The sequence below is a fragment of the Gouania willdenowi genome, chromosome 7 (genome assembly GCF_900634775.1).
Source record: "Gouania willdenowi chromosome 7, fGouWil2.1, whole genome shotgun sequence".
NCBI classification, from domain to species: Eukaryota; Metazoa; Chordata; class Actinopteri; order Blenniiformes; family Gobiesocidae; genus Gouania; species Gouania willdenowi.
In genome coordinates, this window is record NC_041050.1 from 29,820,296 (window position 1) to 29,847,635 (window position 27,340).

Sequence of the window (27,340 nt, forward strand, 5' to 3'; positions counted from 1 at the left end):
ATGGAACGTGTGCGCAATGTTTTTAAAGTTTAAAGGGGACATATTCAAATAAGCTCCTTCTGTGGTAAATGTCATAAAAGTTATATATAACACAGGCAGGTTAATTATTTGTTTATATTGTTTTCATTTATTCTTTTTTTTTTCTCATTTGAACTTTATTATTTTTTTAATAATACATTAACTATAATATTATTTCTTATATTTATCATTTTTATTGCCTTGAAGGCAACATCATTTTGTGTTTAATGTGAGTTAAATAAGAAGTTAATACCTGAATATTAATTGTTCAATAAGAAGATGAAATAAAATGACGTTAATTATTCAGTTGTGTTATGTTCTCCTTTTGGAGAATCATGAACATGTATGAGTGAGGGGGTAATCATGGTATGACAAAAAGGCTCAAGGGGTACACAAGACAAGAACCACTGTCTTCATACACGGCATGTAAGTGTTAATCCTCAGACGAGAGAGGACAAAATCATTTCTCCTTTAGCACAAGCTGAACTATTATTAGTTCGACAAACAGAAATCGGGTCAACATGATTGAAAGGTTTGATTACGACCCCTGTGGCTTCAACAAAAACTCCTGGAAAAATGGTTCCAAAAGCATGACATTGAAATCGTAGTAACTTTGTAGGAAACCTATAAGCAGTGACAGGGAAACCAGGGAACATCCTGTTCACTCAGTGAAGCAGTGGCACAGCGAATCACAACAGCTTGTTTGGCAGTGCGCTGATGTCTACACTCTCATCATCTGACAGCTACAGTAAACATGTCTGCCAAAACGCTTTTTTTCATGGAAATCAAAATCCCAGTTAAATCCCAAGAAAGCGTGACTGATCATCAGTTTGTGCAGAGACCTTTTGGCAGACGCGTTTTATCCTTTGAAGGCAAATCAAAGCCTGTGCACGTCACCAGATGCTTGCAGAACGTGTAATTTAAGTGTGGTCAATGGGATGAGGCATCTGTGCCTCCACTGTTCAGGGAGTTCATTGGTTAGCCAATGTAGTGTAGAAGCAGGTCCTGCTGTGGGGTCTGCAAGCCCCTCATGGCAGCGGTAATTTCATTTATCACGCCTCAGCACGCAACTAATCAGACATGGACGCTGCCACTCCTGCCATTGGTGAGCAGGAGCTGTGATGGGGGATGGTGACTGAGGCTGGTGGGGAGGATCCATTCGATTCTCACCGTTGGGGTGGTTAAAGTGGAACAAATTTAGCACGCTAGAGCAGCGGTGGATACGCAAGGGATGGAGCGAGAAAGAGAGGACGACAGGTGCAGACATGCAGGCAAAGCCAAGGACGCATAAATAAGACCCAACTCATCACGGTGAGTGGGTTTGTCAGGTCACAGAAAAAATACTAGTTTAAAAACATACATTCAAACTAAAAGGCTTCGTCTTTTCAGTCACATGGTCTAATTCTTTCTGGCACATTGACCTTTAAAAGACGGAAAAGGTCACATTGGAAGACATTTTCATTTTAGGCACAAACTCATGTACAATATAACTAAAAGCTTCAAGTTTAAAACTGGGTTTTCTCGTTTAAAGTTTATGTTTGGGAGTTAAGCTCAAAGCTGTAAAACAGTGATTCTCAACCTTTTCAACCCACGACCCCCAAAATAAAGGTGTTAGAGACCGGGGACCCCTACTGTACCTGAAGGTGGTTGAACACAGACATGAACATTGAAGAACAGTCATGTAGAGACAGGGGCCATCTACTGGGGAGAGCTTTTTGGGGCCCATCCATAATGTTAGCAAAATATTGGTCCATTGTTCTATGATTCTGTGATAACCACATTTATTTATTTATCTGAATATAGTCGGTCACACCTCAACGTATAGCAAGGGCTCTAGAACCAGTCTTCTCGAGAGGGGTTGGACTCTCTTCCACTCTTGAGTTGACAATGGTGAGAGGCGCCAAGGTGGCTATACTTCTTGCCCTCCGACTCAGTGTCTGTAAGTTGGAGTTTACTCCGGTAGACTAGAGGGTAGCCCCCCTCCGCCTTCAGGTGGGGGGATGGATCCTGCCTGTTGTTTGTGCCTATGGGCCAAATAGCAGCTCAGAGTATCCACGACTCTTGAATTCCTTAGAGGGAATACTAGAGAGTGCTCCTTCTGGGGATTCCCTCGTTCTGCCCGGGGGACATCAATGCTCATGTTGGCAATGACAGTGAGACCTGGAGGGGCGTGATTAAGAGGAACAGCCCCCCTGAACGGGACTTGAGCAGTGCTTTGTTGTAGTTGGACTTCTGTGCTTGTCACAGATTTTCCATAACAAACGCAACGTTCAGGCATAAGGGCGTCCATTTGAGCACTTGGCACCAGGACATCCTAGGCCGCAGTTCGATGATCAACTTCAAAGTCCAGCCGCATGTCTTGGACACTCTGGTAAAGAGAGGGGCAGAGCTGTCAACAGATCACCACCTAGTGGTGAGTTGGCTTTGATAGTGGGGGAAGATGCCGGTTAGACCTGGAAGACCCAAACATATTGTGATGGTCTGTCGGAGAATGTCTGTCAGAGTGCGGCTGACCAGAGATGTGGTCTTTCCCCAAGTGGAGGAGTTCAAGTACCTCGGGGTCTTGTTCACAAGTGAGGGAAGGATTGAGCGAGAGAACAACAGGCAGATTGGTGCGACATCTACAGTGATGCAAAGTCTGCATTGATCTGTCGTGGCAAAGAGGAAGCTGAGCCAAAAGGCGAAGCTCTCAATTTACAGGTTGATCTACGAGCGGCTGAAATGCGTTTCCTCCGCAGGGTGGCTGGGCTCTCTCTTAGAGATAGGGTAAGAAGCTCAGTCATCCAGGAGGGGCTCAGAGTAGAGCCGCTGCTCCTCCACATTAAGGAGAGCCAGATGAGGTGGCTCAGGCACCTAATTAGGATGCCCCCTGGACGCCTTCCTAGTGAGGCATTCAGGGCACGCCCGTCCAGAAGGAAACACAGAGGAAGACCCAGGAAACGCTGGAGAGACTGTCTCTCGGCTGGCCTGGGAACGCCTGTGGATCTCCCCGGAGGAGCTAGATGAGGTGGCCATAAAGAGGGAAGTCTGGGCCTCTCGCTAAGGATGCTTCCCCTGCAACGGATAAGCAGATGAAAATGGATGGATGGAATAATATCCGCTGTTATCCAGGAGGTTTATTATTATTTGCACCATAGTATATTGTCATCTTAGAGATGAAAATCCTTGTTTTTATCAGAAACAAAATGTGCTAAAACTGTGCAAGATGTGGTGAAATTGAATTTTATAAACCAAAGAGAGAGAAAAAATGGTAAAAAGGGTTCAAAGTGTCATTATTAGCTTAAAAGTGACAGATGTTGGGAGGGGTTGGTGTAAATAAATTTTAAAAAGTAGGAACAATTAGTTTTAACTTGCAAATAATGGTCATGACAAATCATGAATGTAGTTAAATTGGCAAAAATAAGCATGAAATATGATGAGGTTCAAATTGACAATGGGTCGACATATGTGACATTAGGTATGAAAAGTGGTGGAAAGGATTTAAAAGTGCCGAAGAGGTCTTGAAAGTGGAAAAAATGTGCACAAAAGGCATTGAAATTTGATAAAGTGGCAGAAATGGGAGTAATGTAGCAAAAATGCATTAAAATGAGCAAAGATGGCAAGAAAAAAAGTGATGAAAATAGGTTAGAATATGACAAGTTCGGTTTAGTTGCAGACAATTTAAAAAAAAAAAAAAAAAGCAAAAATGGGCGAAAAAATATTCTTAGATTTTTGAAGACCCCAAGGTTGAGAACCCCTGCTCTCAAGGAACGCAATTCATCTATCAATAACAGGTGTTAAACTCATTCCTGTTCAGGGACCACATTAGACCCAGTTTAATATAAAATTGGCTGGTCCAGCAACTGTCAACAATGAGCTTTAATTTGAACTCTTCCTTCCACATTTAAATCACTTAAAATTTCATTCACTCATTTCTTAAATCTTAAAACTTTTATTTACAAATATCTGGAGCAAAACTATACGCTGATACAGCCAGTGACGATTTATCCTTGAGGCGAAACTATGGTCCAAATATGGTTATACTTAGTTCAACACGTCTTTCATCTAAGGCCATTCATTCTCTTATGGGTTCCAGTTGTTGTCTGTTCCAGCTCAGTCAGAACTAAGAAAGTTCACCCTGGACAGTGTTTGATACTTTCACTCCCAAACATGCCATCACTACTCAAACCAGCCAAATTAAACTATGTCTAAAACTAAAATGGTTTTCAGAAAACTAGAAAAGCACCACTTTCACTCATGGTGGTTTGTATCGCAGACAAGGTGATATTTTAACCAGCATTTATTAACTTGTTAGTTTGTTAGCAGGATTAGATCAAAATTAAAAAAATTCCTCTCATCATGGGTGAAATTTCAAAAGTTCTTCACGGTTCATAATCGACTAATCTTTATGATCTGCATCAAATCAAGATTGCGCATTTAATTGCGATCAAAAAATAAATAAAGATGGGAGTGCCCATACATTTGGAGCTACTGTAATGTTTTTAATAGGGATAGAAGTTTCTTTGTGAACGATCATGGTCCCATAATCAAGATCAGTGATCCAGATAAACATCAATATCATACAAACAAGATATTTTGAGTTTGGTGGAGGTTTGCAATCTTTTAGTGCTACGGTTTATAAACCCAAGTGGACTGAGACAAAGATCAGTGTTTTGTTTTTGAAAGACTGAACTTCCTAATGATCACTTCAGCTTGATTACAGCAGGATGGCTTGGAACCTATAATGTATGCGTTATGACTAACCATATACTTTAGTGATGATGGAAAATCCGATTACGGGAATGTGTAAGGGTGACTGTATAATGAGTAATGAACCCTCTTATCCTAATGCAATACAAACATGGAATATTGTGTAGAAGCACCAATAGGCCTCTTAGGCTTTATGAATAGGCGTGTTATAGTGTTTGAAATGAGATCACTGCAAATAGACTGTTAAGAGACAATGAACGCAAGTTTATGCATTTATTCATGTAGTTATTCCACTCGGATTCAAAGGCTCAAGGTTGGGTCAGCAATTTAATAGCCAAAAATACTCTAGTTTATGGTTAATGTTTTTTTTTTCCTTCAGGTTTTCTCTTCATTTTTTGTACCATCCTTCCTTAAAAATGCCACAAAAACTTTGAAAAGTGCATTTTTGTGAGTATCTCCAAAACTTCTCAAGTTGTTCATAATTCCACACCCCCCCCACCCCCCCAATAAAAATGTCCCCCATCGCCAAGGCTTGTGAAGTCACAAATTTGCAACAGGAAACCATCAACATGTTTTCCCCAAAGGTTTTATAACCATCCTGTTCAAACAACATTATCTTTTTCTTTTTACACAGCCAGAAAACAAAAAGATTGAACATAATAAACTCCCAAACCTTTTGTACAGAGAAATCAAACTAAATGAAGAAAACATCTCTTATATTAGTCCATGTTTCATCCTCTGAATCCCAGTTTGCATTTGCCATAGCCTGGGATCGGAGACACGACAGTGTCAAAGTGAGGCTCTCTGAGTTGTACGCAATGTCAATCAGTCTGTTTCACCCGCTGGTTTCATTTGTCCTATATGGAATAGAAACCAGCAAGGTCAGGTCATTCAACAAGAACTCCAGTAATGTCTATGATAGTGTGTGCGTGCGTTCAAAAGTTATCAGCGTGAATGTGTCAAAAGTAGGCAAATCTAACTTAATATATGCATGTCTGTGCGTGTTAAGAGTCTTAGTTTAGGCCAGTCCAAATCCCTCGGAGCATTCCTGAATGGCCAGCAGCAGCATGTGTCTCAGCTTCTCATAGCTCTCGTAGGCTGGAAGGTCCAGCTGGTTAAAGCTGGGGGGAGAAAAAAAAGACCAGGAGTTATTTAAGCTGTTCAATACTACAATGGTCATAAATATTAGCTATGACAGAATAAATGTACCAAGTGTGAGCAGAGGGCAGGCGGTCAGTCGATCGATCATCGCGGTGAATCTGGAACTTTTGGATGCCATTCATTCCCTCCAGAGCAGCAAATCCCTGCAGAGGAACCTTTGATGTGCCGGTGACGAACTGGAGGAACTTTGCCCTGTCAGCCTGATCAAAAGACCGCAAGGCTCTCCAGAACCACTGGATCTAATGAAGAATGCAGTGGAATTAGTAAAGTGTTTAAAACATGTAGTTCCATTTGATTAATAGAAATATATGATAACACTACACACAAGATGTAAAGAAACAGAAAGGAACAAAAGGATAAGAACTATCTCCTAGTGTTCACAGCTAACCTGGATGGAGCTGGACTGGTATTTGTGATATTCGGTGTTGGCTTTGAGGTCATCAATATCGATGGTCGGCAGGCCTGAGATGAGCAGCTCCAGCTCCTGCTCAGTGAAAATGGAGATCAGCCTTTTGGGAATGATTTCGTAGAATCCCTCCAAGAAAGCCGCCAGCTGCTTACGAATAGCACCTAAGGAACAAGTTGAAACACTTTCACTAAGTCTGAACTACTACTACAACAAATGTAAAAGCTGCCACCTATTGGTTTTAATAAAAATAACAATCAAATATAATTTCTCCTCAAGTAATTTAATTAATATATTATAGACAATCACAAACCAACCCTCAGTGCTTATAATTATTAAATACTTTATTTAACCAGGTAAAAATTCTCATTGAGAATAAATCTCTCTCACCACCACCAAACACAAAATACGTTACATTAAAGTACAACTTGCACTACCCTGTATACATGAGCATATCATCGTGTCCCCAAATATTCTATTGATCTTTTGCACTTATTGCATTTGACATTTAAATGTATTTATTTAAATCTTGCACTGTTACTCTTGTCTTTTTTTCCCTCTCGCCACCAAAACTAATTCTCAGTATCGTGTTTACCGGACATGGCAACAAAACTGTTTCTGATTCGGATTTTTGAAAATGTGCAGCAACAAAAAAAAGAAGAGTGAAATAACCCGACCGCTACCTGTCATCTTCATCTGGCACACCAGGTGGACGTACTCCTTTTTGTTTTCTTCTGTCACCAGAATATTGGCTCCATTTGGTTTGAGATCTCTTACTTCACACACTCCAAACTCCTGGACCTGCACACATGATGTTAGCCTCATTTATCACCAGATATCCCTTCAGGGACTTGAAAAACAATTTAAGTGCTGATATACTATATATTTTGAAATTTCTAGAAATGATTATTCAATACGTTTCAAAGAATAATAGAGATCAATCTAATGATTAGATAGTTGGAGTAGTTAAAATACACACTTACCTCAGTACTGAATGTCAGCTCGTAGCCCAAAGTGGACACGTCGTTCTCCAACAAGTACACCAAACCCTGGAAGAATGGGTAATCCTCGCTTTCCATGTCTGTGTACCTAGTAAACGCAACATATCCGTTTCAAGAAAAGGCTTTGCATTTTTTTAGTTATCTGTGCCTCACCCTCTGCCTGAAGTCACCAGTCAAACTGCTTAAACCTTAACAACCAAGATTTGTGTCAGATGTTTATTCTATAATAGTTTAAGATACATTTTTTTTATCATAGTGTACAAAAACAAACAGCATACTGTATTCAGTCTAATCCCAGGTGTGTTATTGTGAATTTTGACACCAAATTGCATTTGTATTTATTTTATTTTAATTTTTTTTTACAGCAAATGAATATTAGTTCTAAATTTTGTTTTCCTTTATTACTAATAATCAATGCCGGCCCTAAAACAATAAAAACCATATCAGTCAATCCTTACTAACTTGGGCCTTAAACGCTCGTAGCATTACCTGACGCTCTTGCCCAGGATGTGCTTGTAGAAGCTGCGGGTGAAGTAGCACTCCAGTAACCGGTTGTCATAAACCGCTTTGGCCACAACACGACCAACAAACTTGAAGTAGCTGAGATGGTTGGGGTTGCAGTGGGAGGAGGGGTTGATGGTGTAGGTGACGCGGTCGCCTGGCGAGGTGCGAAACAGCGCATACATGGGATTGAACATCTCTCTGGAGATGATCATGTACCATTCCCTCAGTAGGCCTCCAGCATCCTGACCCTCCTCGCCTTCAAACACAATGTACCTGGAATGAAAGTCAGAGGTGAGACGACGTGAGGAAAGTAGTGCAGAGGGACAATGAATGATAATGGAAGCAATACAGTCTGTTCTTCATGTCTTCGGGACTCTTGCGATGCAGCTCCCTGTAGGAGTCCTCAAACACATGATCTCTCCTCACGTGTACAGCCATGTCCTCTTTCCTCAGGCCTTCATCCAGTCTTTCCAACTCTTGGCGGAAGTACCTGCACGAATACAGAGGAAGAGCCATTTATGTACGAACAAATCCAGGTTTTTCCCTTTAAAATAAGAAGGCATCACATGAATCCTCTTACTTCCTCTTGACATCAAAGTCTAGGATACGTATGTAGTCGACCAGTACGGCAAAAGGTCCATCAGCCAAGTGAGTGGTGGACTGGCGCAGGATCTGATTGAGCACGGTGCGGTGAGTTTCTAAAATGAGAAAAAAGTATTACTCTCACTGAAACTTGACAACTAAATCAATTCCTTGTGTTGTGATGAATATTCTAAATTTACCAGCAAACCGAAGGAACTTCTGAGTATCTGGTGGCAGGTTGGAGGAGATGTGCATGGAGGATGGTTCCCTGGAAAAGAACGGGTCCAGTGATGAAGGCGTGGCAGGAGTCAGAGGAGCAGGGGACAGAGGCGGCGGCTCGTCTTTGATGTGAGAGAGCTGGCTCTCCCGTGTGTCCCTCACAGGAGGTTTACTCTCTCGCTCTGTGGCATGGACCAAGAAGAAGGCCTCCACAGCAGGCTGTAGCACTAAAAAAACACACACACACACAACACATAATTCAAGATCAATACCCACATTTCCTCAATGAATTGTATTACATAATAAATAACAACATTCAATAAACAAATCCATCTTTAATGTGTTATTCCACTCACCAAGTACAGCGTGCTGATCGTGCGACTCCTCCAGCTCCTTCAGGCACTCCCCGAGCATGTCCCACAATTCATCCAACAGCAGCTGCTCACTGAGGAGAGGGAGGTCTGGAAGTCTCTCTTCACTCTCTGACTGACCGTTTCCATCTTCATCTAAAACCCAAACACAAACAGTTTGAGGATGGTTAACAAAACTGCTAATTTGATGTGTGAACTTTGTGTACAATACTCTAACACACATGAATTAATCATAACCTCACAGCTTAATATATCATGAAACTAGCTGGAAAGCCTTTAACCTGAATGATGCACCCCGTTAAGCTCTAGATCAGGGGTGTCAAAACTCATTTCAGTTCAGGGGCCAAATACAGACCAAGTTGACCATAAGTGGGCCACAGATTTAGGTGGGGAAAAAGTAAATTCAACATTGTGTTTTTTTCATTTGGAGGGGCTGAGATATCTAGAGCTGAATTAGTTTCCATCATTTTTACTTTCTCGAGCGGGACAAATTTAATGCTCTAAAGGGCCGAATTTGGTCCCAGGGCCTCAAGTTTGACACATATGCTCTAGATTGTTGATACATTTCATAAAACCATGATTCAAAGGACGCAGGTGAGTCGTACCCAGAGGTGGTGGTTCCTGGTCCAGAGGAGACGGCTGGTCCACGTCCATTGGAGAATCGTCTCTCTGAGCTGCCTGGGCTTCAGATACTGGCTGAACGTCAGACTATATGAAAGTCAAAAAGACCCAAAGCAGAGACATGAATAGGAGGTAAAAATACACAAATACAGATTCATGATTAGCATAACAGCTACCATGCACCGTAACATTCCATGATGCAATGAGAACGGTAGTGAGTAGGAAAGAAGGGAGGAGCCAGAAGCATGAAGCGACATAAGCCAAGAAACAACAAATCACAACAGGCAGTCTTAACATGTTAATACTGTCAGCAGTAAAAAAGCACATGTAGAGCCACTGGCATGATCAACAGGCACTTCTGATAATGTTTATCACAGTAGTGAAGTAAATAAACAAATATTGCACAAACAATATGTAGGCGCAAACTGTTGTTTTGGTGCAGAAGATTCCTCTACAAAGGTACAGTTCTAGAATATCAGAAACACTAAAACATTTACAGTCAAGATGGCATAGCATCCATTTGTTACTTTATTTTTTATTTAATATCAAGTTTCAGTAAATTGTAAAATTTACAGTATGATGCTTTTTTTAAGTTTAGTGTGGGTGTGAGAGATTCTATCAAAAATGGTGAGGGTGTTTTCTGTTTTGGTTGTGTGTTTAAATCAGTGATTTTCAACCTTGAGGTCACCTGAAATATTATTGGGGTCACCTGGAATGTGGAACTATTTTAATTTTTCTTAGTTATTTGTTTTCAAATTAAAACACACAATCTTAAAAAATTGTGTTCTATAATTTCACTTTCTCAAATATAAATTTAGTTTATATGGCATGTAAAAAAAGACAAACTGTAAAAATATCTGCACTGGTGCATCTTTTCACTTTGTGCACTAATCTTGGCTACTGTATTTGTTACACAATATCACAAAGATGATCAAAAAGTAAATTATTTTGGGGCCATCACAAATTTGTGATCTAAAAATAGGGTCACGTTGCTTAAAAGTTTGGGAACCACTGGTCTAAATAGTCTGCCTGTTGTCAGAGCGGCCCATGCTAACCGTTGCTGAAGCAGCCGTGCCAGCAGGGGGGGCAGCACCGGTAGGAGCATGAGGGACGGCCACTGAGGATCCAGCAGCAGCAGAGGAAGGGGCTGTGGGTGGGGGGGCCTGTTGAAGCCGGCGTGCCCTCTGTCCTTCTCTCACCATCTGGATGATGGCATCCGCCTCGGCTTCCAGCTGACGCACCGCGGCTTGGATGCTGCTGGCTGAGCCTAAACTGGTGGAGCCTGGTCGATGAAAAGGTAAAGATGGGATTTCATCACTTGCCATTTGAACAGAAACTAAATCCGCACTTATAGAAGTCATTGCTCACCCAGTCGACCGGTCTGCTTAGCTTTTTTGTTGGCGCGACGCGTGTCCTCACGAAGCTGGATAATGACCTGCAGCACTCGAAGGAAAAATTTCTGCGTGGACGTCTTGGATGTTAGCGAGCTCATACATGGAAGTTGGAGTTCTCTTCCCCCGAGTGTGCGCTTCTGTGCAGCCACAATCACCACACTCTCTGATCCATCAAACCTAGAAAAGTACATGTAAACGTTAATATACAAGTTTAAAACAAAACGCTGAGTTTTTTTATTCTCCATGGAGATAATGTGACACTTTAAAGAGCATCTGCATTAGCAGCGTACCTGCTGGTCATCTTGCCCTTCAGTCTGCCAGATAAGGAGGAGTCATCAGGAGGAGCATCAGGAGAATGAGAATCCGCCTGGGCGCGCCTCTGCTGCTCCAAGTTGTACTCTCGGAGTTCAGCCAGTAATGTGCCTAAGGGAGACCAAACAATGTGTCAGTGTGCAAAAGAAAACTGGACTGTGTGGCATGGGAGCAGTAAGACGCTGGCTACCGACCTATTTGTTTGCAAAGAGTGTATCCGAGGTGTCTCGCTCCACTGAGGAGCAATCTCAGCACAGTGTCACGGGTGGAGCCGTCGCCCCTGGACAGCTGCAGGAGAATGTTTGCTGCGTCTTCCAGACCCTCCTCTGAACACGAGTGAGAGGTCAGCACCTAATGGAAGGAAACATCTGTTAGACAAAGGCAAAAAACTCCAGAGATTTCAAAGGTCAACTTCTCAGTGGCAGCAAAAGTCTAAATTCACCACATTCAAATCTTAGTTGCAAAAAGTACAGCTGTGCAAACTAATGTGTAAAGAAGTCAACACTAGGGGTGGAATCAAAAACCGGTTCTTTCTGAGAACCGGTTCCCAGTAATCCAATTCCTAGGAATCGTTTGTTTGCTTGCTTAACAATTCCCCTTATCGGTTCCTCTTTCGTCGCAAATACGTAACAAACTCCTCCAGGTCCTGTATATTGTGTTTATGCTAGCACCAAGTGAAGCTCCTTCCACCATATAGTTGTTTGCTGTCCACCGCGGAGAATCCACTTCCTCCACCTGCAGCTGTGTTGTCCTCCGTGCTGTGTTTGTAGCATCTGTTGCTACGCTAGTCACTTCCGGGTTCTGTACACTCGCGCTGAAGTTGCTTCTTCCAAAAACAACAAACTTCCACAAGAACACAACTCATTGCCAGTTTATGTCCTCATAACAAGTAATTAAACACGGGAGACGGACTAGTACTGATCGTTGTCTTTAGTGCGCGCGCGCGCACAAACACGTCTCTGAAGGTCCATTTATAGAAATGTAAACAAAGGCTAAACTTAAGCTTTACCGTTTAAATACATAACAATAAGTGCAGCTGTACTTTTGGTTAATATGTTCTTTTTTACAGAGGAAATATTTGTTTTACGTCTGAATTAGTTTTAAATGAAGTTGTTCAAGTTTAAAAGGAGCACTGTAAATATTCTCAAATGTTTGTAGCAAAAACGTGTCATGTTGTAATAATAATTCATCAATTTTATTAAGTGCTTTTGTATATATTATTATCCAGTGAAACAATCTATACCTGGTGGATTAAAAGAGAGCTGATATTCTTTCAGGAAATTAAAGAGTTAAAGCAAACAAACCCATTTGTATTATTTAATTCCCTCACCCAATGACAATAGATAACAGAATCGGTAAGGAATGGAAAAGCAGCATCAATAATGGAATCAGAATCAATTGTCAATCCCCATCCCTAGTCAGCACGCATTACAGTTTCCCTTATTCCCATCTCTGCATCATAATGGTGTGAACTGACAATTTTGTTGAATGTATGGTTAAATCTAACAACCTCTCCTCAAGTTAGTAAATTAAATAATATTCAAACACTTACAACACAATAATTCTGAATTTGCTTTATTTTCATTCCAACCACTTTGTAAAGTTGCCATATCAGATACTTAATTATTAAAGACATGTTTTACAGCTGCTAAAAGTAAAATATAATTTTTATTATCCTCTACTGAAGTAACTCTGCGTACATTTAGCAGTACATATAGCAGTCGTTTACAAAGCAAACAGCCTTTTTTATCCAACACCACCCCCTCGGGATCTTTCCATCTTCCATATACTCGGCATTTTTTTTTTTTGGAAAGGATGATCAGATACTTTTAATCCAACATTTTTATACCAGCTCTTTTTTCTACCATTTATTGTATGTTGGATGTGTCATGTGTATGCTATATTTTCTGTGTTTATTTCTAAGTTGTAATTAATTATGTGCACAGTATATGCACAGATGCTTTGACTCAAATGAAGTTCCTGACAGAAAAAAAAAGTTCTTTGTAAGTCTTGTTTTATAGTTTCTCTGGCCACTATACATCAGCAGAACTCATTTGCTTATTTTTCTTTTTGCAGCCATTTTGTGGAAACAACAATTCTGGACGTAAAGCTATGTATGACTGTACAAACCTATTCTGTACAGTGAAAGATCACCTAAAACACCAATGTTTAGTTCAGACAAATTAGGAGACTGAAGGTAAACATTTCTCATTAATTTAGACCAGTGGTTCTCAAACTGTTTTAGTTCAAGTACCTCTTATTTCTGAATCCCAGTATCCCCTTTGTCCAACTGGAATATTTTGCTTAGAAAACTATTTAAAACAACTATAAAGCAAAATAATGGAATAAACGAGTGATAATACACATTTTAAAGAATCTAACTTAGTAAATAAATGGAAAGAAACAGTGGTTGGTTCCCAACCTTTTTTGGATCATGATCACATTGATCAACAATTTCTGACAACCCAATGTTTGAGCTCAGAGATTTTTAACTGCATTTTCATTGAACTAGATTTATATTTCACAAAGTGAAGTATAGAAATACAGTCGATTAAAATTGTGTTTCATTAAAAAAATTACAATAATAATAATTAAAACATTTTAAAAATCCATTTCATTTTCCTGAAATTTCAGGCAACCCCAAGGTTGGAAAAACACTGATTTAGTGGCTTCTGAATAGATTTATTTCAACAATTTGTATCATTTCCGGTCATCTCAAGACTGAGGTTGGACCAAGACTGACTTTATTTGATAATTTTACACTCAAGTACCCCCTGTAGCTCCATCACGTACCCCCATTTGAGAAACACTGGTTTAGACTATCGAGGAGGATATGCTTCACGTAACGCGTGATGAATTTTCTCAAAAACGGGAGGTGTTGATTTTATTATGTTCTTGTAAAAAAAAAAAAAAAAAATCTTACCTCCACAGAAAGTTGAAGTTGTTTTTCAGTAAGACCAGTGGAAGCCAACTTTTCAATGTCTGTAATGCTTGCGATGACTCTTTGTTTTCCTGCTCAGATTGATACAAGGTTGAGGATTAAAAGCCGAGCTCTTTCAACATTAATTTGACAAGTCTATACATTACCAGTAGAGCTTGTTCCAGTTGACATTGGTATACAGATTGTTGTTGATGAAAGCTGGGAAGTGGGTATGTTGGTCCCTGAGGATGAACTCTGGGTTGTAGCTCCAATAGAGACACCTGGGCCTGCCACTGCAGGTTGGATGGAGCCGATTATTCCCACAGCCTGAGCCGTAGCTGGAGCTGTGACTCCCGAGCATGTTGCTGTGCTGGGGTTGGCAGCCTGTGGGGTGGGGTGCCCTGCGGGCACCTCAGTAGCCTTGTTGTCAGGAAGAGCAATGGATATGAGCGAGAGCAGGCGCAGCAGCTTTTCCGTGAGCAGGGAGCTTCGTCTGATCACAGGGTGGGACAGCATATTCATCAACTGGCCGAGAGGAGAAGACTCCAGGCTGAACTGAGCTCCTTCTGCCTCTGCACTTCCACCAAGAGGCAGCATCTTCATTGAGGCTTTACCTTTACGACTGACATTCATGTTGTCAAGCTTGACTAGAAGGTCCCAAAAATCAGTGGAGATGCCCAAAGACTGGGGAGTAAGGCCAGCTGATCCCAAGGAATTCTGGGTACTGGAAGCATTGGGGTTATTCTGAGACTGTGACCCTGATCTGGTAGTCCCACCTCCACCACCTCCCCCAGAGGAATTTGAACAAAGCCGGGAATCTAGGTCAGAGGATGATGCTGACAGATCCTTACACCGTTGCTGAGTGAAGTGACTGGGGAAAACCTGCAGGGTGAGAGAGATTTAAGATAGAAAGATTTTTGATTAGTAGAGCACAAATTAGAATATAAATAATGGGCCTGATGTAGATCAAGATTTATACACATTACCTTGGCTAGCTGGATAAGAGTGTCCAATACATGGCGACAGACGACAGGTGCAGCTTGTGGGTGGATGTGCACAGTCGATCCTCCCCCTCCAGCACAGGTAACACCTGCCGACGTGCCAGACAATGTTCCTCCTAGTGTGGCAGAGGCAGTGGAACTCCCAGCTGAGTGGCGGTCAGCATGTTTTCTACCTGATACTCGTTGAATCTGGAAAATGTTAGTCCGGCAGCCTAAAGCTGCGTCCATTGAAACAGAAAGCCATGAAAGCTGGTTGGAGCTACGAGACTCCACCCTGTTCAACAGCTGCGCGTTGGAGGATGAGTATGAAGAGGAAACGGACGATGAAAGAGAAGAGGTAGTGGAGCCTTTAACCCCGCCCCCGCCCTGGTTGCTCCTTTTGCCACGCGAGTCTTCCAGTCGCGTGGACTCAACGCAGACCTCGCTCTCACTGCTGCGTTGGAGGATGGAGAGGAGGCTGCGGATGACCCAGCCTCGTGTCTGAGAGTGGTAGCACAGGTTCCTGAGCACACGGTGAAGTCGGCTAGTGTTGAGCTTTGGTTCATCCACAAACAGCAAAACCAGTAAGCAGGACAGGGCCTCGTGGTCCAGCAGCAATCTTCCCCGCAGACGCAACAAGGAGTCAACACTTGAACTGGATGGTCTAAGGAAAATGATAACAAAGACCAAGTTAATCTCCAGCTTCTTAATGTATGAACAATATCAAAAATCTGCTGCTGATACCATTTTAAACTGGCTCCTTCCCTGTTATACCAACTATTACTGCCCTTTTACCTGTGATTTGTTGATGGTCCCATCTGAAAGGTCGCTCCTCTCTGCACAGCCAGTCTGGTGTACTGGACTCCACGGTTGCTGCCTAACCTACTGGTGAAGGCTGGTGAGCGTAGGATGGCCGACAGGGCTGAAGATGAGCTATGGCCAAAAAGCCTTTCATGCATCAGTTGCCTTTGTCTTGCCTCTTGTTCCCTGCGCAACGCAGCTGCTTCAGCAGCAATGTCAGGGGGCATGACAGCCAAAACACTGTCCTCCATGTCTTCCAGAACGCTACGACGAAGCTCTGAGGGTAACGTCTGAATGAAGGTGACAGGATCCAGAGGCGTGTCTCCCTGTGGAGGCTGCTGTGATAGTTCCCGGCGTTGCTGCTCTGCTCTTTGCTGGGCAAGAACCTGAAATGATTTTTGTGTATTAAGAGTTAAATTCATACATGTGAAGCTGAATATTTTGTGTGAATTAATCCAACCTCCTCCTGGATAGCAGGTGGTAAAGCAGCCAGGAATTCTGGGCTGACTTCGGTAACTCCTGGTCCTCCCAGCACAGGTACAGTTGAAGTAGGCAGAGTCGCAGTTGCAGGAGGGCGAGAAGGTGGTCTGATGCCGAGTTGATTTTGAAGCACTTCTCGGCGTATGTCTTCAGGAAGAGCTGCCAGGAAGGAAGGATCCACACCCTCTGGTAGACTAATGCCTGCCGCACACAGCAAAACATTCATATTAATTATCAAATTATCAAATAATTTCCAACTTCAACATAAAGTGAAACCTGGTTTAATCTAACCTGCTAGAGGATCCTCCTCATTGTTACTGGTGGATGGGAGTGGCTCTTCCTGAATTGCCTGTGACTGGCTGTCTGCGCTATCACTCCTGGGCATCGTTTCCCTCGGAGATGAATTGGAAGGAGCGCTGCACGTAAAAAGAAAAAAAAAAGAGGACACAATGGATTACATTCCAACAGGGGAAAAACATACTTAAATAAATGGAACTATAACTGCTATATGAGTATTTGAAAGTCCTATAAAAATAACTATTTACATTTAACTATTGCCCCGCAGGACTAAGTTGATACAATCAGTAAAGCCAAGGTCTACTAATAAAGTCAAGGCAAATTTATTTGTATAACGCATTTCATACACAAGGAAACTCAATGTGCTTTACATGATCAAAAAGTACAACAGATATATGATGGGAATCTGTAAAAATGTTTCTTGTTCAAATAAAAGCTGTAACTTTGATCTGTATCAATTCAGCTGTGATCACAAACCCACCCTGCATCTGTATCTGTCTGCCTGTCAGTCAGTCCACTCTCGCCGCTGGCAGTCAACTCTTGAGACAGCTGGGTGGGCTGGGCGGGGTTAGGGGCAGTTTCCTCTTGAGTGCCTGAAGCTGGGCTGCTGGTGTCCATGGGAGACCCTTCCAAATGCGACACACCCACGACTGCAGGCTCAGAGTTTTCTACAATGTCTGGACTTAATGAAACTGCAGGAAAACCAAGAACAAAGGTTCGAGAACTATGTCAAGAGCAAGAAAAGAAGTCTTTACACGGGGTGTTTACATAATTCACATTAAAATGGTGCATCCTTACTGTGAGCTAGTCTGAATTAAATAAATTTGCAAAAATAATCTACCTTCCCTGACTTCATCCACCGCTCCTCCACATCCTCCGGCTCGCTCACCAATAGTGGGTGCTGGAGACATTTCCATCTGAGATGCCTCTGCCTCACTGTTGGACCTATCAGCTGCAGACAAAGGTGGAAGGCCCGCCCTAGCCAAAACTGCCAGCGTGTTGGCATGTGACTCAGCCAGGAGCAGATCTGATATGGGCTGGTGAACCTGCTGGCTTATGGCAGTCTCCAAGGAGACTAATGCCTGTTCATGAGGAGCAGGTGTGGTGGGAGTGACTTCTCCTGATGGTGGAGCAGTGAGGAAGCCCTCAGAGACCCTGGGAGGGTCAATGGATGTTGTGGTACCACTTTGAGCCTGCTCACCCTCTGCAATATCCAGAGAGAAAGTAGTTTTTTTAAAAAGGTATTATAATAAAAATATTGGAACAAGATTGTTGAATTCGATTTGCAGTTTTTGTCTTATTTAGTCAGTGTTGCTGGAAACTGTTTACCCCTACTGATGTCACTGTTCATACAATTGCAATGTCTTTCAATGTTTGTTACAAATACAGTATATAGATAAAAGCATCATAAAAGAGTCCTTTCATTGATGCCAAATGCCATCCCTGAGGAAGGCAGTAAGTTGTATAGTTATCTCCTCAATGGGGTGCACAATCCTGATCCCCAACAACAGCACAACTTACTACCTCACCACAGCAAAGGCTGTTGCAGCAAAGGTAGACGACAGATGTCAAACACGATAAAAAAAAATCCCTATAACCGAAACACTCACACATTCACTGTATAAAATATTATTTGATTCACTCCAACAGCTTCTTTGCAATGTCAAGATTTCAGGCTGGTATCGCGCTGCCAAAGGAAAGACAGTAGACTGTATAGTTATCTCCCAGATCTGGTGTGATCCTAAAACTATACAAACTACTACCTCATCCCCTAGCACGCACATCAAACTAGTTGCTTGCCGTTAGGTGCCTTCATTGAGCAGTTTGCGTCTGATGAGACAAAAACTGGTTTAAAAAAATAAATACATATTTTAAGTCATCAATACCTGGAGTGTTATCCGCACCATTGATTACTCCCAATCCAGAACCCTGTCAAAAAAGGAAGATAAAATAAGACACTTTCAAATAACATGCAATTCATTTCCTCCCTCTTTTACGACCAACAACGGCACATTACTGGAATACCTGTAGGCTCTGCTCCCTGGCTTGTTCTGCACCAGAGGCCCGTCGTTCATTCTGCTTTGACTCCTCCTCCTCTGCCAGCTGTTTCCTCCTCTTTTCCCTTCGCTCTTGCAGTTCCTCATCACGTAAACTCTCCAGATGTTGCAAGATGGGAATCTTCACCACTAATGGAAAATATAGCACTTTTTTATCTTTGGCTATCATCATCAACTAATCAAAAATATAATCACTTTAAATCCAATGGTTTAAACCCATGTTTTGCCTTCAATCCATAAAAAGTAATTAAGATTTACCTGCAACACAGTCGTGCATACTCTCTGCATCCAGCACTTTACACTCATCTGTCCATCTAGTTAGGGCGGTGGGAATACTAGAGAGAGTGCCTAAAAGAACAGAAAGAATAATATGTAAATATTAAAATAAATAAAATAAACCAATAATCAGTTTCATTAACAAACCACAATGTTTACCTGCTTGCCCTCCAGTACTGCTTTGCTCATGGAAGAAGTCATCCAACAACTCATCATCAGACCGAGCAATTATGTGCACATCCTCATTTCCAACCAATAGGCGAGCACGACCACGAGACTGAAGAGGCAACGAGCTGGAGAGCTGCAAAATGTCTGCTGCTGCACTGGGGCCCAACAATCTATAGAAATTATTTGTAACAAGACATTTTTATTTAAATCATACTAGGAATGTAGCAAATGTAACATGTTTCAAATCCAAAGTGTTGCTCAACACTTTAAAACATGGTCACACCTTTGCAAGATGAGAGGAGGGTTGGGCTGGCGGTTTCCAGGGTAGTGCACGTGGATGGTGTGCCCACTGTTTGCAGTGAGCTGACGCAGTGTCCGCTGGCTGCGTCCCATGCCCTGCGCCAGCCGGCTGCTGGTGCCCGCCACACCTAGGGTGAGGGAACCGTGGTCAGCATGGCGGACCATCAGTGGGTGGGAGCTGGGGATGTTGCCTGGGGAGGGAGGGATGTCAGCTGATGGAAGAATAACAGAAAACAGCAAACCGACATTAGGGGGGGACCGAGCAAAAGAAAAAAAGTAGATTGAGCTTCGATATTTGAAGTAATAGATTTAGTTAAATTGAAAAAGCTTTAAGAGAGGCATCAATCTCCGGTGCAACTTTTCAGTGTATAAAAATGAATGTTACTACATCTTAATATCTATCGTATTATTGGGCATAAAATAATGTCTCGTAAATCAAAACAAGCTACTTGTTTCATAAATACTGGAAAGATCCAAACTAAAAAGGTATCACAATTTTTTTTAATCAAACTATTAATCTAGTTCATGGAATAACTCAAATAAAGTCATAAATCTGAGAATTGAGACAGATAATTGAAAAGCGTATAATGTCAGCTTACTGTTGTTGGAGAACATGTTATCGAACTCAATGATGAGGTCATCATCTCTGTCAAATCTTTCAAAGCGGATGTGCGGTGCAGCATTGATGTCGGGGAAGTCTTCGTCCAATTCCATCTCTGAACCTTCGTCGTCATCGTCCTCATCTCCCTCCTCATCATCCTTTGACAACAGCAGAAGTCATTAATCTCTTAAAAGACGGACACGTCCCACAAGCTTTGTCTGCAATTGTTCATTACCTGGTCCTCCTCCTCCTCCTCTTCCTCTTCCTCCTCCTCATCCTGGCTGTCTTCGTCATCATTGCTGCCGCTAGAATCTTCCTCTTGTGTGTGCTCCTCATCCTCTGGTTCTAAAATGTTCATTGAGTCTGAAAAAAGACACACACAAATGTTCAGTGGACATCTTAAACACCAGTAACTGTGAAGCCAATCATTCAAATGTAGCAGAGCCTCACCTTCACGGTTGGCCTGGAGAGTGGATGCTTGGCTGATATTGGAGGGAGCCTCATCCATCAACACATCCTCTTGCGATTCATCCTCCCCTGTAGGTCCCACTGCAACATAACAGCAAAATTATATAACTCCTTTAAGGTCACAGAAAAATACAACAAGTTTGTCATGTATATTTTCAAATCACCACAATATTAAGAAATGTCTCACTTTGATTTGCCAGTCATTTTTAAGATCACCCTTTAAAATGAGCATTTTAACATTAAAAAATGAAACTATTGTACATAAGAGGCTAAGATCTTTTCTTACCGATGATGGTGTTATTGAGAGTGCCAGCATCTCTCTCCAAGAGCTCGTCGATTAAATCCACCAGTTCATTCTCCACCTAAATTAACATAAAAACATGCATTCCATTTTAGGACTGACCTTACGTGTGCCACATACATATAGTAGTATCAAAAAACAAAGCAGGCTCAAGCTCAAATCAAAGTGATGTCTTTTCACAAATATTTGAATGAGATGACAAATTCCACGCCTTCTGTGAAACACTTCATTACCTGCATTGCTTGTGTGCTGAGAACCTCTGGTTGCCCAGCAATGACCACTGTGTCTCCTTCTGTCTCGCCATCCATCAGGTCACTGTCTGTTCCCTGCACCCTATGGGTTCCATCCACTGGCTCTGCCTCACCAGACTCTCCTGAAACAAATGCCCCCTCATCAGCAAAAGTTATGTCCTGAATGTAAAGTAACTCATCTGTCTAGTGGAGATACCTTGGTCCTGTGTGCTGCTGTTGCTGTCCCTGGCAGTGCCCACAGTGTCATGTTCTGTCTTGTTTTTGCTAGAGCCACCTTTGCCACCAAAAAGACTGCTGGGCTGGTTAACGATGCGTGACAGAGTCTCCAGAGGTTTCAGGGCAGCATTGACTGTGTTAGCCATGTTGGGACTAAAGCACAAAGAAAGACAAAAACATTTTTTGTTTGTACTTTTTCAAACATTAAATAGTAAACAATAAAAAAAAACACAGCTTTCCCAACTATAACAACACTGTTGTAATTACTAGTATTTAATATCTAAACCATATAACTACCATTGCAATTTCCTGAAAGCAGCTCTTCAGCTTGCAAAGTAAGTAACATTCATTCTGAGAAATTTAGCACATCAAATAAAGCTACTAAACAGCAAGCCTTTAATTTGTTAATTTAGTTTAAGGAAGATATGGATAACATATATACATTTCTGGACTGGATTAAGATCAATAAGGAAATATTGATCAAACTCCAGAATGGTTCTTCAAACACCAAATGAAACTGATAAATAAAAATATTATACCTAGACAAGTCCAAGCTGTGAGGCACACGAGCCAAGTCATTGACCAATCCCTTTTTAAGAAAGAGCCTTATGATGTTGTTCATGCCATTATGTTGAGTCTTAGCTGCAGCTGTGCTGTAAAAACTGGACGTGGAGGGACATGACTCCATGATGGTGCTGATGATGCACATCACTGCTTGTAGCCTGTAAAATAACGCAAGAATAGCATTAGAAATTTACAGGATAGAAAAGCAACAATATTTTTTTTTTTTCTTGTCCAATTGTATTTTACCTTGCATGTTTTTCAACACCTTCAGCCATTGCAAGTGCTCGGCTAAGAGCAGCTTTCACCTCATTCACAAGAGCCACCTGAGCATCGGTGCCAGTACCAGCAGCAGCAAGGCTGGCTAGGAAGAGACGTGCTAAGGCTGGTGTGTCCTTGTCCTCTGCGTTTTGTGTGTGTGGTAGCAAGTGATCAAGCACAAAGGCCAGAACGCTGCAGTCCTGTGAGAGCAAGAGCAGGGGTAAAATAAATGAACATCCAAAAAACAGATATTCCCCTTAAAAGAAAAAAACTTACCTCCTTAATAAGCTCTGACTGCCCTGCGGTGTAGCAATATGAGGCAATTAGAGTGGCAATGCCAACATAGGAGCGCACCAACTCAGCCAGTAGTCTCAAGATGGTAGAGGTAGGCATCAAAGGCTTGCTAGCCTTTACTTTAGCTGCTTTACTCTCATCTGAATTTGTACTCTTCTCTCCCTCTTGTTCTTTCTTCTCTTCTCGCATCTCCTCTGGTGTTGAGGCTGAGGAAATTTGAGATGTTATGAGACACAAAGGTGTGGTGGGCTTAAAGAGCCAGAATAAATTTCTCACTGTAAAGCTGTAATTTTTTGCAATGAAAAGGGTTGCATGATAAATCAATTTCAAACCGCAATCAACATTAGAAACTTCATATTTTGCAATACTACACAGTTCTATACAAATAGATTTAATTAAAACAATGATACCAGATTCACAACTTTTACACAATATGGTGACCTAAAATGTGGATGTAAAGTTAGCCAAGTATTTTTTCTGTTTAGCAAAACCTCTCTCTCACCATCTCCTTGTGGTGTGCCAGACTGCGAAGACTCAGCAACCGCTCCATCTGCTGCAAACACTTGTGTCTGGAAGAAAAAGATAATATTCTCAAAACATAAAAAAAAGGCAAGTATTTAATCTGAATTTAAATAAGGAACATGTTACTGTGTTTAGACCTACATTGATGTGGAAAGCAGACTGTGAATCAAAGTCACTGCCCTGCCGCGTGAGTCGATACTGCTGGTAAACATCGTCCCCTACGTCCTGCAAAATCTGACAAAGGTCCTGCCCACCGATCACAGTGGCAGCACGTTCTTCTGGACGTTCGGCTGTAACAAACACAAAAAATATGTTGAAATAACTACAGACAAAGCAAAGAAAAAAGTTACAATGAATATGATTTTTGAAATGTGCAAATCTCTTACGTTCTTCAGGAGCGTGGTAGGCAGCCAAAGCATTGAGCATGTCATAGATAACTTCTTTGATAGTATCAGGTATGGAAGGTAACGGAGACAGTTTCAGAGGAGTAGTCTTCACCAGCTGTACAGCATTAGGACCTTTGATTCGAAGGTTCTCAAACTCATCATCTGAGGCTGCAGAAAAAATATTTTAGATTTAATACTTGGATGATAAGAGGGATCCGAAAACCTGTCATCTCTGCCTATTTAAAAGTTCTACAGGATCTATGCTTCGCACTCACTTGTTCCAGCTCCACGCGGTGCAGGTAGAGCGATTCGAACGCAATTGCTTGCAGTTTCAGCAAAGCATTCAGGGTTGCGGCAAGCAGCAGGACCCAGGACACGAAGGATGTAGTTGATTTCTCTGGATCCAAGACTACCCGAGACGACTCCAGAGGTGGTGCTACCGGCTCCACTGGTCACTGCTGATCTCACCACCTGTGGCAAAAAAACACATTAAAAACTGATTAGGTCTACAGAACTGATGATGTTGCATTAGAACAAAGTTTAAACGGAGCAAAAAATCTTGTATATTTTAAATTCCATATGCTCTAACCTTCTCCATAGTGTGTCGAAGTGTGGCCGGATCTTCAATGATATGTCTGAATAGTAGAGTTACAAGGGGAGTGAAGCCATTGAAGCCAGAGCTCTGCGTCAGTCCCAGAATCATTCGAGTGCTCTTCAACTCAGCAAACATCATTGCATAGTTGTGATTGCGGGTAAGGCGTAAACACAGACGCAGTGTGGCATGAAGAGTGTCGGGGTCCACAGGAACACTGATCATGCTGACACAGGCCCGAATCAGAACTGTGGTCATGTCGTCTGTCAGACCTTGTACCACAATGTCAGCTTTCTGAGAGCAGTCGGACTCCAGTGAAGAAGATCGGCAGGAAGGAGTTTCCTTCACTTGATTAGAATCATCTTTTGAAGCCGTCATTTCTATTGCTGCTCCAGAGTCTCCTTCAGTCTGGGTTTCTTCAACTTTGGCCCTGTCTAAGTCTTCTCTCTCAGTGTCAGTGACACTACCAGCCTTGGAAGGTTTTGGGACACGAGGCACTCGCTGGACGGTCAACATTACTGGCCTCCTATTCCCAGTCTCCTCATTGACCTGTGTGATCAAAAAAGATGTTTTTAAAAAAAAAAAAAAAAAAAAATGGACTAAACGACAGGTGTTCGTAAAGACTTAAGTCAAAACAAGTGTCTACCTGAACCATGGTGTTGAACTGCACAGTGTATCTCCGCCGCCCAGCTGTGAAACGAACACTGCTTTCCCCAGCCCGCCAAGCTGAGTCAATGGTGCTGTTGTTAGATGCACTGTAACTGCACCAGCGGCCGGAACGATCATCAAACCATCTCCAGTTATTTCCATTAGGCTGCAGGTACTACAGGCAAGGAGAAAAATATTTAATCACTAGTAAATATTTAGCTTTACCACCAAAATCTATGAGCTAATGTGAGATACTGAAGCCATTATAAAAAAAATTTGAAAGTGTTTTCACTTTTGTGCCATTTGTTGATGTAATTTTGTTATTGCTGTACACTTTGAAAAAAAAAGAAAAAAGCCAGACAAAAACCACTGTGGTCACTGATTGCATAACTAACTGTTTTGGGCAGCAAGTGGCTCAGTGTGTCAGAGCAATTCACACCTTACTCAGCATCTCAAGTGGGAACGTGGTTAAAAGTGTATAGAGCTTAGAGAATACTCTAAGTGGAGTGACAAGCCCTGTATAAGTGAAGTCAGTTTACAATTCAACCTTAACTTTAATCTACTTAGTGCGTTCTTGATTGCTACCTTGCTCATTTGCTCCCTGCGCTTTGAGGAGACAGCCATCTTCTCATAGAAGTCAATGATCAACAGGACTGGAGTGATCCATCTGGGAAAAATCAGATTTTTAAATGATTACAAAATTCAAACTAACAGAAAATTGGTGTGATTTAAGAAGGTAAATGGTGGCATTGCGAAAACACTCACTTTGGTGTTTGAATGTCTTTGTGTTCTTTGGCTGCTTGCAGACATGGTTGCACTACCTCAAGGAGCTTAATCAGTAGATCCAAAATGCCACTGTTTTCCACCACTCTCGCACCCAACAACTTCAATTCCTAATACAGAAAACAAATGTTGAGGTGTTATTTGCCTTTTTCAGAGTTTCAGCTGAAAGCCTAAAGCATAGTTTATGTCACCTCAAACAGCAATGTGAGCAGCAGGATCCTTGTAGCTAACTTCGAGGCCTGGGGTAGTGTAGCCATCTGTCTGGTCCACTCTGAAACAGTCTTGGTGTCACTGGTGGTTAGGGGCTCTGCTGCCTTGATAAGCACGTCTGCTGCTTCCCACACCTAGCCACAACAAGCACGCACTTAACACTTGTTTGGGTTTGCAAACTCACAAAAATCATATCAGTAAGCATTCCTAATCAAGAATAATTGAGCTAATAACAGTTATGCAATGAAAGTTAAAGTTAGATTACTTGTACCTTCATTTATTTTGATGTAATACTTGTGCAAATGATGAATGTAATTGATCGACCAGAAAACCACACATTTAAAAGAAAAATATTTTAATACTGACCTGGTGGACAACTTGGCCAAGGATGAGGTCTCTGTACTCTGGCCCACTTCTCTTAATGGCAGTCATAAGCAAGTCGCACAGTCGGTACACAGTGTCGGGCAGTTCATCTAGTAGATGAAAGCAACCAGGCAGCATGGAGTCAGTGAACGTATGCAGTTCCTGGGGATTCAGAGGCTCAGCCTCCATGAAACGCTCTAAACAACGAGCCTCCTCCTCCTCTGCCCGTTCTCTGGCTCTCCTGTCCTCCTCCTCACGCCGACGGGCCACTTCCTGAAGCAGACAACGGAATAATGTCAGGGGCTACTTGAGTGACGTGAATATCTTTTGATTAATCACATTTCTCTTGGTCACATTTAATTTAACTCAATAACACACCTCAGGAGAGTCAGAGCGCTGCTCCATGCTCACTTCTTGTCCAAGGGACATGGCAATGGCCCTCATCATTTGGTCTTCCTCAGACATAGTCAAGTCCTGAACAATTCAAAAGAGCAAGTGTCAGCTGTTTTAAATCATCAGTATTTCATCTATACACTTCTATCAATAAAGCCTTACTCTTACTGCTCCACCAAGAAGTGGAGGAGGATGTGTAAGTAGGTATTCAGTAGCTTGCTCCATGGTGCTGGTGTTCAGCAGAGCCTCAAGGGCATGTTCTCTGGAGAAGCCCATGTCCATCAGCTAAATCACACAAAAAAAAGGTACAAAACATAATACATTTCTAAACATAATTCACGGAGTGTTCTGGAGTAACCCAATGTAGGTTTAGTATAAACATGTGCTTTTAAAACAATGCTTTGGGAGCAAAGCAGGCTTAAAGTACTAAATAAGCTAAGGCAAAATAGTTAAATCAACTTTAACAGCTCCAATCAGATATATTGTGTTGCAGGAATATATATTCTACCATTGTGTAACAAGCTGTATTAAAAAAAAAAAAAAATACGCAATTAAAAAGAGAAAACACCTGTGTAAGCTGGGCTGGGTTAACAGGTGGTTCAAGGCGAGGAGTAGAATTTGAAGAATCCTCAGCAGTTCCTGCTACTGGCACTGCGGCAGGTGTTCCACTGACTGGTGGCGTCTCTCCACTTGTTGCAGATGATCCCGGTGCTGCAGTAGGAACGAGAGTACCCGAGGGGGCCACTTCCTCTTCTGGGCGAACCGTCCCCTCTTTATCCTTAGCCAGGCGCTCCTGAATGACTGGCTCTCCTCTGAGGATGTGGCAGAGGATCGCTAGCATGGATTCAGCCATTCGGCCACCATACACCTTCAGTGGCTTCCTGTTCCACAGACTGCGGATGCAGTTAAAAGCAGCCTTGAAGAACGAAAAAC

At 42.1% G+C, this 27,340-nt stretch overlaps 1 protein-coding gene across 9 annotated transcripts in view; it reads right to left on the reverse strand.

Annotated features, from left to right (window-relative positions):
• Window positions 1-4,965: 4,965 nt before the first annotated feature.
• The window catches only part of huwe1 (HECT, UBA and WWE domain containing E3 ubiquitin protein ligase 1), a 41,775-nt gene continuing 19,400 nt past the window's right edge, over window positions 4,966-27,340 (reverse strand). For 5 of the 9 annotated variants that reach the window (XM_028451983.1, XM_028451984.1, XM_028451980.1 and 2 more), the window contains 50 exons: window positions 26,976-27,323; window positions 26,570-26,692; window positions 26,393-26,488; window positions 26,018-26,287; window positions 25,633-25,785; window positions 25,424-25,551; window positions 25,244-25,325; window positions 24,657-24,833; window positions 24,008-24,559; window positions 23,694-23,889; window positions 23,419-23,586; window positions 23,174-23,322; window positions 23,013-23,079; window positions 22,493-22,716; window positions 22,205-22,416; window positions 21,934-22,116; window positions 21,375-21,547; window positions 21,161-21,300; window positions 20,913-20,988; window positions 20,609-20,707; window positions 20,394-20,521; window positions 20,157-20,316; window positions 19,541-19,769; window positions 19,249-19,427; window positions 19,072-19,161; window positions 18,782-18,942; window positions 18,643-18,685; window positions 17,598-17,960; window positions 17,238-17,448; window positions 16,751-16,875; window positions 16,440-16,660; window positions 15,974-16,365; window positions 15,185-15,842; window positions 14,366-15,080; window positions 14,202-14,290; window positions 11,473-11,629; window positions 11,257-11,389; window positions 10,941-11,143; window positions 10,628-10,854; window positions 9,557-9,659; window positions 8,937-9,086; window positions 8,562-8,807; window positions 8,360-8,477; window positions 8,129-8,269; window positions 7,765-8,052; window positions 7,258-7,363; window positions 6,958-7,075; window positions 6,257-6,438; window positions 5,917-6,107; window positions 4,966-5,828 (listed from right to left, as the gene is read on the reverse strand). In XM_028451983.1, the coding sequence (XP_028307784.1) occupies window positions 5,726-5,828; window positions 5,917-6,107; window positions 6,257-6,438; window positions 6,958-7,075; window positions 7,258-7,363; window positions 7,765-8,052; window positions 8,129-8,269; window positions 8,360-8,477; window positions 8,562-8,807; window positions 8,937-9,086; window positions 9,557-9,659; window positions 10,628-10,854; window positions 10,941-11,143; window positions 11,257-11,389; window positions 11,473-11,629; window positions 14,202-14,290; window positions 14,366-15,080; window positions 15,185-15,842; window positions 15,974-16,365; window positions 16,440-16,660; window positions 16,751-16,875; window positions 17,238-17,448; window positions 17,598-17,960; window positions 18,643-18,685; window positions 18,782-18,942; window positions 19,072-19,161; window positions 19,249-19,427; window positions 19,541-19,769; window positions 20,157-20,316; window positions 20,394-20,521; window positions 20,609-20,707; window positions 20,913-20,988; window positions 21,161-21,300; window positions 21,375-21,547; window positions 21,934-22,116; window positions 22,205-22,416; window positions 22,493-22,716; window positions 23,013-23,079; window positions 23,174-23,322; window positions 23,419-23,586; window positions 23,694-23,889; window positions 24,008-24,559; window positions 24,657-24,833; window positions 25,244-25,325; window positions 25,424-25,551; window positions 25,633-25,785; window positions 26,018-26,287; window positions 26,393-26,488; window positions 26,570-26,692; window positions 26,976-27,323 (9,846 nt within the window). In that variant the 3' untranslated portion in view covers window positions 4,966-5,725. The remainder of the gene's footprint in view (window positions 5,829-5,916; window positions 6,108-6,256; window positions 6,439-6,957; window positions 7,076-7,257; window positions 7,364-7,764; window positions 8,053-8,128; window positions 8,270-8,359; window positions 8,478-8,561; window positions 8,808-8,936; window positions 9,087-9,556; window positions 9,660-10,627; window positions 10,855-10,940; window positions 11,144-11,256; window positions 11,390-11,472; window positions 11,630-14,201; window positions 14,291-14,365; window positions 15,081-15,184; window positions 15,843-15,973; window positions 16,366-16,439; window positions 16,661-16,750; window positions 16,876-17,237; window positions 17,449-17,597; window positions 17,961-18,642; window positions 18,686-18,781; window positions 18,943-19,071; window positions 19,162-19,248; window positions 19,428-19,540; window positions 19,770-20,156; window positions 20,317-20,393; window positions 20,522-20,608; window positions 20,708-20,912; window positions 20,989-21,160; window positions 21,301-21,374; window positions 21,548-21,933; window positions 22,117-22,204; window positions 22,417-22,492; window positions 22,717-23,012; window positions 23,080-23,173; window positions 23,323-23,418; window positions 23,587-23,693; window positions 23,890-24,007; window positions 24,560-24,656; window positions 24,834-25,243; window positions 25,326-25,423; window positions 25,552-25,632; window positions 25,786-26,017; window positions 26,288-26,392; window positions 26,489-26,569; window positions 26,693-26,975; window positions 27,324-27,340) is intronic. The other 4 variants (XM_028451987.1, XM_028451989.1, XM_028451986.1 and 1 more) reach the window with 3 other exon arrangements.